The 11,627-nt window shown below is 36.6% G+C and overlaps 1 protein-coding gene across 2 annotated transcripts in view; it reads left to right on the top strand.

Moving 5' to 3' along the window:
• LOC128214419 (multiple epidermal growth factor-like domains protein 6) overlaps positions 1 to 9,015 on the top strand; it is a 35,998-nt gene extending 26,983 nt beyond the window's left edge. Inside the window, exons 9-15 of one of the 2 annotated variants that reach the window (XR_008257918.1) lie at positions 769 to 928; positions 4,009 to 4,061; positions 4,686 to 4,797; positions 5,266 to 5,339; positions 5,719 to 6,095; positions 7,132 to 7,277; positions 8,011 to 9,015. Coding sequence is in view for 1 of the 2 variants with exons in the window: in XM_052920885.1 (XP_052776845.1) it covers positions 769 to 854 (86 nt within the window). In the remaining variant the exon portion in view is untranslated. Of the gene's footprint in view, positions 1 to 768; positions 2,394 to 4,008; positions 4,062 to 4,685; positions 4,798 to 5,265; positions 5,340 to 5,718; positions 6,096 to 7,131; positions 7,278 to 8,010 lie in introns of those variants that run through there. The other variant, XM_052920885.1, reaches the window with a different exon arrangement.
• The last annotated feature ends 2,612 nt before the right edge of the window (positions 9,016 to 11,627 follow it).

Raw genomic sequence — 11,627 nt, forward strand, 5'->3', positions numbered from 1 at the left:
GTAAAATGAAGATGATGCGCATAAGCTTATTTTTTTCGTCAGTTAAAGTTATGTAGAGTTATGGCCATAGTCTTATTAAAAATATAGCTGTTGGCTGAATAAAATCTCGGTCTTGGGATAACTAAAAAAGTATCCAAGCTAGTTAATGAAACTTAGTATGTGGAAAGAGGGCAATATGGAGAATAGGAGAAAATGCACTTTAGTGTATTTTTTTTGTTAGACAAAGTTATGCAGAGTTATGTCCTTTACTTATTAAAAATATAGCCAATTTGGTCCTATAATAACTCAAAAAGTATTTAAGCTAGGTTCATGAAACTTAGTATGTGGATGGAGGGTAAATGGAGATTATGCAGATTAGTTGTTTTTTTTCAGACAAAGTTATGCAGAGTTATGGCCCTTGACTTATTAAAAATATAGCTGTTGACAGAAACAAATTATCGGTCCTGGGATAACTAAAAAAGTATCCAAGCTAGATTAATGAAACTTTGTATGTGGAAAGAGGGCAATATTTTAAACTGGGAAACCGTTATGCGCTATTTTAACGGGGAAACACTGATGACACTGCAACATGATGACAGCAACATGATTGTTGCGTTTATTATTTTAATCATGTAGAATGATGTGTTATCGGCCTCTGTGTAGCTCGCATTGATAATTCTAGGTTTCTTTCGAGGCAATACTGTATTTGCCGATTTTTGGACCATCTGGTGTCTAGCTCTTTTAACATCTTTATACTGTTATAGAAACATACATATTTTTAATTACCAGATGGATTTGCAAGAAAAAGGGCCGACGAACGAAACTCCCTTGAAGCATCTGCATTCCTCTCCCGAAGAAAAGGAAACTCTCATTAAAGGTACGCTAGTATGCATTACGGGAAAAGAAGAGCAGCCCCTATGAGGTGAAAGGAGCAGATATCGATCTAATTGTAAGTATTTAAGTATCAGTTTTGGCATCCATTCAGAGCTCCTCTGCCATTTTCCATTGAAAACAATCTCGATGTATGCTGGTACAACAGAAGATGAAGCTGGTAAAAAATTAAATAATAGTATGAAATAATTGTAGTGTTTAATGCGTATTATGTAGATCTAAGTTTAAACTGATTCCCCATGAAGTGTATTATTGCTTGAATAACTAAGATTCCCAAGAGTAAAGTCAGTAAGTTTAACTGCTGAATTGAAGTTACTACGCGATGTACTTGACTTGCAGCGAAGTTTAATGTAAAGATTTCTGACATTGTTAACTGCCCATATACACAGAGGTTGTTTTCGAAGGAAAATGGCCGAGGTGTAAGAAAGCGCAATTTTGATGTAAGTAGTTATTTATGGCGAATTGCTCGAACGCTTCTTATCCAATTCAGCTTTATAATACATGAGTTTACAGTAATGTATAATGATTTTTTTTTTTATTTTTGGATATCTAGCTGACAATGTTAAAACACTCTTAACCAATGCCAATATGCATGTGTGTGTGTCAAGGACTATCACTCTGGCTAGAAATGTTGTAGAGTTCTGCCCTCTTGCCAAAAAATGTCATGTTCTGATCTATTTGTGTGTTCTGAATTAAAGCTGCACTCTCACAGATTGACTGTTTTGATAACTTTATTATTCTTTTTTTAGAATGTGCCAATTTTTGCGTAAATGTCTGAGAACCAGTGATCTAAGACTGCTGACAAAGGATCAGATAGCAGTTTTTCATATATATGTTTCAAAAAATGATGTTTTATGCCTAAACAAATATTTTTCTTAAAGCGTTAGTAATGCTATTCGCCAAAAAAACTTCAATCTTCGAGTGTAAATATTGAAAGCTGTGATCGGATATTTTGTCACCAGTCTTATATCACAGGTTTTCAGATATTTATGCAAAGATTGGTTCATTCCAAGACAGAAAAGAAGTCAAAATGGTCAATCTATGAGAGTGCAGCTTTAAATTCTTTTTGCTGTTTAAAATCTATTCTGTATTCTAATAATTTGAAAAGAAAATCCAATTATGTGCTGTATGTTAATTCAAGACTGCATGGTTATTAGTTAGAGTGGTTTTAGACTAGAAGTATTGGTGTCCGGCTCTCACCCAAAATGTAGTGGGTTTGATCCCCATCAGGCTAAGAGTACTCAAGTGGTGGTTTAGGTGTCAAAATGGCATGATTTGACCCCCACCAAGTTAAGAGTGGTGTATAATGTTGGGCTTCCATTTTAGTGTTTGTGGGCTCGATCACCAGCAGGGGTACTTTCCCATGGCCTCAGTACTGACCCGAATATCACGAAAATACTTAAGTCATATCTCAATATCAGTCTCAACTCAATTTTAAAACCACAATCTATAGTCATTGAATATGTTGATAACTGTGGGCTACATTCCAAATAAAAAAATATTTAACAGCCAAAATTGTTCTTGAGTACACTTCATTGTTTTTTAATAATTACTTAAGTATATTTTTAGTTCTAGAATTAGTTTTCATTGAAATATTGATAAAAAAATATCAACACTTTCTATGAGAAAATATGTTTTTAAAAATTATAAAAAATGTTTTTTAAGTATATCTTTAGCTCTAGAATTAGTTTTCTTTGAAATATTGATAATTTTTTTTTATCAACACATTCTATGAGAAAATACACAAACACAATCCCATGACAGGTCTCCATAAACTCTTCCTTTAAACCAAGTTTGGTAAAGATATGTGAACCCTGACTAAAGTAATTTAGTTTCAACCGTTTTTCTATTTTTAGTAACAGTGACCTTGACCTTGGTCATAGGAACCCCAAATGCAATCCCATGAAAGGTATCTATAAACTCTTCCTGTAGACCAAGTTTGGTCAAGATACGTCTACCCTAACTAAAGTTATTCAGTTTCAACCGTTTTTCTATTTTTAGTAACAGTGACCTTGACCTTGACCCTAGGGGCCCTAAACGCAATCCCATGAAAGGTATCCATAAACTCTTCCTACAGACCAAGTTTGGTCAAGATATGTCGACCCTTACTAAAGTTTTTTCAGTTTCAACCGTTTTTCTATTTTTTTAGTAACAGTGACCTTGACCTAGACCCTAGGGACCCCAATCGCAATCCCATGAAAGGTATCGATACACTCTTCCTATAGACTAAGTTTGGTCAAGATATGTCAACCCTAACTAAAGTTATTCATTTTCAACCGTTTTTCTATTTTTAGTAACATTGACCTTGATCTTGACCCTAGGGACCCTAAACGCAATCCCATGAAAGGTATCCATAAACTCTTCCTATAGAAGTAGTTTGGTCAAGATATGTCAACCCTAACTATTCTTCTATTTTTAGTAACAGTGACCTTGATTTTAGGGACCCCAAACACAATCCCATGACAAGTCTCCATAAACTCTTCCTTTAAACCAAGCTTGGTTAAGATATGTGAACCCTGACTAAAGTAATTCAGATTCAACTGTTTTTCTATTTTTAGTAACAGTGACATTGACCTTGGTCCTAGGGACCCCAAATGCAATCCCATGAAAGGTATCTATAAACTCTTCCTGTAGACCAAGTTTGGTCAAGATACGTCAACCCTAACTAAAGTTATTTAGTTTCAACCGTTTTTCTATTTTTAGTAACAGTGACCTTGACCTTGACCCTAGGTGCCCCAAACGCAATCCCATGAAAGGTATCCATAAACTCTTCTTATAGACCAAGTTTGGTCAAGATATGTCGACCCTTACTAAAGATTTTCAGTTTCAACCGTTTTTCTATTTTTAGTAACAGTGACCTTGACCTTGATTCTAGGGACCCCAAACGCAATCACATGAAAGGTATCCATAAACTCTTCCTATAGACCAAGTTTGGTCAAGATATGTCAACCCTTACTAAAGTTATTCAGTTTCATACGTTTTTCTATTTTTAGTAACAGTGTCCTTGACCTAGACCCTAGGGACCCCGAACGCAATCTTATGAAAGGTATCCATAAACTCTTCCTACAGACCAAGTTTGGTCAAGATATGTCAATCCTAACTAAAGTTGTTCAGTTTTAACCGTTTTTCTATTTTTAGTAACAGTGACCTTGATCTTGACCCTAGGGACCCCAAAGGCAATCCCTTGAAAGGTATCCATAAACTCTTCCTATAGACCAAGTTTGGTCAAGATATGTCAACCCTTACTAAAGTTATTCAATTTCATAGGTGAGTTTGACGCCGCCCGGCCGCCCGGCCGCCAGCCTGCACGCCCGCCGGAACAACGATGTTCGTCATTCTAATAACCAGGTTTCACTTTGTGAAAACCTGGTTCATAAAGATATAAGCCCTCAGTCCAAAAAATTTTCTGAACATGTATGACATTCGTCATTGTCTACAAGCATTTACCTACAAATTTGGTAACTTAAAGCCATTTGGATCATTCAATTAAGGTTTCCCAATTAAATTTAGAATACAACTGACATGAAAATGCCGAGTCAATGATTAAGTACTAGGCTTTAATCATTAAGAATTTCAACTTTCGCGCGTGTTTTAAGGTCCGCCTACTACCACTCATGCGATACACAACGTGTGCGCCAGAATTTGCGTTGACAATGTGTCAGCCGATGAGGTAGTATTCTAAGACAGTGAGATAACCTGAAATAACATTTTAATGATTAAGAAGAGCTCGTTTGCTTCACTCACTCCACCTATACTTAATCATTAAAATGTTTCTTCATGTCATCTAACTATTACATACATTGACCATTTTTTAGCTTCCTCATTTTGATATCTTCAAGAAACTGCCATCCGGCCTTCTGAATGAGGCCAAAGACTCTGGATTGCCCGCCAACAGAGGAAAATGCCGGTACAAAATGCTCTATCCATGTACGCATTAAAAAAGGATTATATTTATAGCTTGTCATCTTATCAAAACAATGTCTATGTAGGTTAATGGGACTGACATTATTATACCCCGGACAAACAGTTTTTTTTGGGGTATATTGGAGTGGTTCGTCGATGGGTTGGTTGGTCTGTCGGTTTGTTGATTCGTTACAATTTTTCTTGTCTGGAGCATAACTTGAAAACTACTGGATGGAATTTAATTTAACTTCATATATTGGTAAAGCTCAATGAGAGAAAGCGCAGTGTAGAAGAACCATAACTCTATTCAGCTTATCACATAGTTATTGCCCTTCGTTACTTTTTCTTGTCTGGAGCATAACTTGAAAACTACTGGATGGAATTTAATTTAACCTCATAAACTGGTAATGCACAAAGAGAGGAAGTGCAGTGTACAAGAAAAATATCTCTTTTTCAAAGTGATTTAAAACTGTTTTATGATTGGATGAACAGCGTCAGTGAACAGAGAGACCTGGGAGATATACCACCCCCTGAGCTTGATATCCTTTTGGCCAGGTTTTTTCTTGGTAAGATTATTAATTAATTATTTTTATTGATTCATTTTTTTCTGAACATATTATGAAAAGTTGTAGATAATTCAACGCTATAGCAAAAACACTAATGTTTATTTGATAGCTAAACATAGAGCGAAGTCATTGCCTAGTTAATGCTCGTGATTCATAAAAGCTTTAGTGCTGCCTCTTAACATAATGTAACTGTCTAGCCGTCTTGTAACCGGACGCCTAGCCTGCATTCTAGCCAGATGGTTAGGAAATCCTTAGTGTAAAGGCTAGTCCTGCTACATGATGGCTAGAACGCAGGCGAGGCATTTGGTTACAAGACGGCTAGACACTACATAACATAATGTCTTAAAAATAAAATAAAATATGTATGTCTTATTTTCAGCAATTCAAAAGCGTGAAGGCACTTTAACCAGCATACAATAATCCATTGAATGTTACCTAAAGGAGAAAAAAGTAAACTTTAGCATTAGCTAAGATGAACTTCTCGGTCATTCCAACCAAATCTTGATTTCCAAGCGAAAACATCTGAAGGCACAGGTACTTTAACCAGCATACAATAATCCATTGAATGTTACCTAAGGGAGAAAAAAAATAAACGTTAGCATTAGCTAAGATGAACTTTTCGGTCATTCCAACCAAGTCTTGATTTCCAAGCGAAAACATCTGAAGGCACAGGGCAAAGGGAATTAAAATCTAAAGCTGAGCCACTGACCAAAGAGGAATTCCAAAGGTTAAGAGACAGACAGCTTCTTGGCAAAGGTAATGTGATAATACTTAAATATCAAACATTGGGGTTTTTGAATTGAGAAAATGATACATGAGAGAAATAAATTAACAAGAAGATTGCCAAAAAACATGCTAATTATTATTGCCAAAAATTGCTAATTATGTCTCCCCAATTAATGGGGAGTCATATTGTTTTTGCCCTGTCCGTCAGTCCTTCCGTCAGTCCGTCCGTACGTCACACTTCGTTTCCGCTCAATAACTAAAGAACGCTTGCACCCAGGAACTTCATACTTGGTATGCTAGTTGGTCATGACAAGTAGACGATCCCTATCGATTTAAGATCACTAGGTCAAAGGTCAAGGTCGCCGTGACCTTGAGGTGAAAAAAACGGTTTCCGCTCAATAACTAAAGAACGCTTGCACCCAGGAACTTCACTGGGTATGCTAGTTGGTCATGTCTAGTAGATGAACCTTATATATTTTGAGATCAGTAGGTCAAAGGTCAAGGTCGCCGTGACCTTGAGGTGAAGAAACGATTGCTGCTCAGTAACTTAAGAACGCTTGCATCCAGGAACTTCATACTTGGTATGCAAGTTGGTCATGACTAGTAGATGACCCCTATTGATTTTGTGATCAGTCCGTCAGTCAGTCCGTCAGTCTGTACATCACACTTCGTTTCCGCTCAATAAATAATGAACGCTTGCACCCAGGAACTTCATACTTGGTATGCTAGTTGGTCATGACTAGTAGATGAGCCCTATTGATTTTGAGATCAGTAGGTCAAAGGTCAAGGTCGCAGTAGATATTCACTATTTAATACGGGTGAATAAACCGAACTTCACTGTTGGTTCATCTCCAGTCCGAAATTACAAATTTCATGTCCATCATGTATTTTTTCTCAGATACGACCACACAATAGGGGAGACAAGCGCTTTTTCAAAAAATCAATCTCTAGTTATTATTGCATTTGCATTTGTTCTGTTTTGTTTAAAATAGAATTATAAATACTTGAGACCCACTTATATATATTCAATCAATGCTAACATATAAATATATAGAAAATATTAAAGGTGATGCACAGATTTTACTTCTAACAGTATGGTTGAATAATGGTGTTCACTTAGGGATGCGTGGCAGACAGGACCATACAAAACTTCTTTGTGGAGATAAGAGCTGGAAAGGTCACCACACAATCGAGAGTACCTGGAATTTACAGGTATTTTGTTTTGTAAATTGATGGTAATTATTTGTATAACTTGTTGTATAACAGCTCTGGGGTTGATATAGTTTAGGGGTGCTTTGAAGGGCGATATAATAGTTGCCATATCATAGTCTACACTACAGGCTTTCAAGCGGGCCCTTCTTTTTCTACTTTTTCCTACTTTTTCTTGAAAAAGCCCTGCTATTCTTACTTTTTTGTAAAAATAGTTAAAAAAAATAATAGAAATTTCATAAATAAATGCATTAACTGAAATAATCTTTTTAAAAGTTTGATTTTATTAAGAAGCCATTAAGGTCTCCAGTGCTGCAAGAGGAGTTCTATGATAAGAATGAGTGGTGCATGATCATACGTCAGAGTCACCCATTCCAGGTTCATCTTCTCATCCTTTGGCTGAATTTCTCTTAAAGCACTGGTTTCGAAGCAAAGATAACTACATGTACATCACAATTGATGAAAAGGTTTAGCAGTCATTAATTTGCATACAAAAATGTTAGTAAAGAGCTCCACTATCCCTACTTTTTGCTCTTAATGTCCCTATTTTACCCTACTTTTTCAAAAAAGTCCCTTTATCCCCACGTTTTGTTATTGGTCACTTGAAAGCCGGCATATACTTATTTTAAAAATCAGTATGTGCAATACTTATTTATGACTAACTTATGAATGGAAAATGCATTTTCTTATTGAATTTAAGATTTATAATAACAAAGTTGTTGTTGAATATTTTCAGAGAAAAGTACAAAAACTAGAAATGGATCCAGCCGAAACTGTAACAGAGAAGTGGCACCCAAGCTTTTGGCAACACCTGGTGACGAACTATGTCCAGTATCCATCTACAAGGAGTATTAACATCGAACACCAACCGATATGCTTGATGATTATAGCAGATTTTACCTACATGGCTTCAACCAATTAATACACTCAAAACAGAAGTTTGGTATTGTCCTCAGCCTGTTGGACAAACTTGGACAAATAATGAAACAATTGGCTAAAAAGGGAAACTTTGAAGGCCGAAAAGTGAATCACTCCACAAGAAAAACGTTTACCCAAACTCTTGTTCAGGCAGGTCGACCACCAACAGAAATTGCCCATCTAGGAGGTTGGAAAAGCCTACAAACAATAAACGCCTATTCAACCCCAACTTTAGACCAGCAAGGGCATGCGTCTGATATCGAATCTGATCTGATGAGGGGGGTTCGGGGGGCCTCCTCAGGATAAAAAAGATGGAAAATGGAACTAACATGTTGAGCTCTGAGGTGTATTTGGAGGGATTTATAAGTTCGAGGCCGCCGACTTTGTAGTTACCAAGTGATTGATTTCGGCCCAGAAAGCTCTCTAGCACAGAGAAGCTTTGGCTGATCTTCCTTTTCTTCTGATATCAGGTTTTACCTTAGCCCTCGACCTTGGTGCCATTTTGGCTAGATTTTTTCTTTTCATTTTTCAAATTGATGTTACGCACATGCGTAAGTGCGTAACGCTGGCTACGCCCCATGGCAATGTGTCATATATTTTGATTACTTAACATTTCCATATGAATGGTTAAATATGTTATGCATTTAAGAGCTGCTCTTTGTTATATGTAAATATTTTTAAAAATAAATTTAGTGTTTAAACTTTGAATCCTTTAAGTGCATGAAGTGATTGACTTCTCTACAATACGACTGCCCTCGGACAAATAACAGGGCCAATATCAAATCACTTGTATATAAACATACATGTATAATATAGTAATATAGCTCATTTATTTTTAATTCATATAGTGTACATACTAAATAAATGTTTTAATAATCTATTCCAACAATGCATTCAGTTACATACACGTATATACACATAAGACGCTTAAAGCTGCATTCTCACCCCTCTAAGTTGGTTTAGAATTGGCTGATTTTGGCATCAATTCATTCAATTCAGTCATATTAGATCATTCACAATGGAACAATTCTCAAATGTTTGGTTAATTTACCGAAAAGTTCATTTTTTTCTGAAAGCGCTAGTCCTATTACACTAACTTTCGAACGTAATTTTGATAAACTGCGATCTCGTCGTTTGACAGCAGTCTTATATCACTGGTTTCCAGACATTAACTCATTCAAAGACACAAGATAAAAAAGTTGTCAAAACGATCAATCTGTGAGAGTGCCGCTTTAAATGAGTTGTCTTTCACATCATTGTTGAATAATTCAAATAGTTCAAATCTAATATCTTAAAATAGTTTTTTTTAAGTTTTTCATTTTTTTTTCAAACAGACTATTAAAACGGTTGGGTCGGCGCCAATTCCGTAGGTAGGGTCGGGTTACCCGAACCAAATGTTTTTTTTAGGCCTAACTTAGGAAATTGACTTAAGTTAGGAAATGACTTAAGATGTTTTATGAATACCAGCGCAGGCCCCAATATCTCGAAACTTCTTAAGCTTAATAGGCTTAAGTAGCTTATTTCAATAAGTCAAAATAAATGAAAAATGGTTTATTGTAATTATCTTAAAGGTAATTCCTATCTTAAGTATAAAAATTCTTAAAGAAGTGAATATTACTCAAATCATTGTAAGACAAAACTATTGAGCTTAGCTTAATCCTGTTATAAGGGACTTAAGCAGTTTTGAGAAATTGGCCCAGAGCTCCATTTACATCCTTTTTGCGCGGATTTTATTATCAGCATGAGAAGTCATAGTTGAAAATGTAAACATTAAAATAGACTGTTTAAAAGGTTTTATTGTCGGTAAGAGCGGTCGGATAGTAGAGGTAGCGCAACACAGTTCTTACCAATCGGAACACCTCGGCCATTATCCAACATAATTTACTATCCCGAAGCTTGCCGGAGATGACCGAGTTGTCACGATTGAGTTCGTACGTGCAGCAGCCATAAGTGTCAGATTTTTATTTGTATAATGTGTATAATTGTTAGATCCAAACTTATTTTTTAAAAATTCCCGACCGATACCGCCACCTTTGCGTGAAGCTAATTTCGACTAGCGAATAAGTTTTTTTTCACGTGTACCGAAAGAGTCACAGGCCCTCATATCTAACGCTTTTGATTGGTTTTTTTTAGCCGTTCACCTTTCACAAGCCAACTCATCATGTAGATAACAAAAGTAGTTTATAAGTAAACACTCTAAAAGCACACGTTCACACGTACGTACTAAAAAAGTAGCTCACACGTACACTCTCAAATAGTTGTTTACACGTACGCGGTTTTAAGTGGTTCCCGTGTACACACTCAAAAAGTAGTTCATACGTACACACTCAAAAGGTACTTCACATGTACACACTCAAAAAAGAATTTTCATAAACACACTCAAAAATGAGTTCATTAGTGCACGCTCAAAAAGTAGTTCGCATGTACCCGCTCAAAAAGTATTTTTCATAAACACACTTAAAAATGAGTTCACACGAACACGCCCACTCAGAAGTTCACACGTACACGCTAAAAGGAGTTCACACTACATACTCAAAAAGTAGTTCACACGTACACGCTCAAAAAGAAGTTCATTCGTAAACACTCAAAAAGTAGTGGATCATTTTTACAGAACAAACTCTAAAATTCAGATATTGTTATATGTAGGTATCTTTTTCAAATAGTGGATAAACTTTGTTCGGGAACTGGCGGTGCTGGTTTTCGAAACCGGCTATCAGTGCCTCCACTCGTACGTGTGGCTGTGCACGGCTCGAGATACGTTTTCTGCATTTCCTATTGATATCCAGAGCCACCATCGGACTTGTGGTTGTACATTGTACAAGATCTATCATATCTTCTGCTTTTCCTATAAACGATCAGAGACACCATCAGACGTATGGTTGTGCAATGTACAATATCTGTCATATATTCTGCCTTTGCCATTGAACATTAGAGCTACCACCGGACGTGTGATTGTGCATTGTACGCGATCTGTCATGTATTTTGTCTGTCCGATTGATCCTCGGACATACCATCGGACGTGTGGCTGTGTATTGTTCAAGGTCTGTCATATATAATGTCTCTCCCATCGGCCATCGGAGCTACCATCGGACGTGTGGTTGTGTATTGTACGAGCTCTGTCATATATTATGTCTTTCCCATCGACCCTCGGAGCTACCATCGGACGTGTGGTTGCACGTGTTGTGACAGACTGCCCAATCTCTCTCTGTATATGTATATGAATTTCCTTTATCTACCAACTAGTACCCGTTCTCTCATTCCCTTCTCTCATGTCCCCAAACCACTTTCACTATAACTTCTAGCACACATTTCTCTCTACTTTTCATCTCCCTTCTTCAGTAGCAATCATTTCTCTTTACTTTATTCCTCTCTTATCCGCCTTTACCATATTCTTATCTCCCACCTTCTCTACACCCGACCACTTTATCCTTCTAA

This window comes from Mya arenaria, chromosome 13 (assembly GCF_026914265.1).
Source record: "Mya arenaria isolate MELC-2E11 chromosome 13, ASM2691426v1".
In the NCBI taxonomy this organism is placed as follows: Eukaryota; Metazoa; Mollusca; class Bivalvia; order Myida; family Myidae; genus Mya; species Mya arenaria.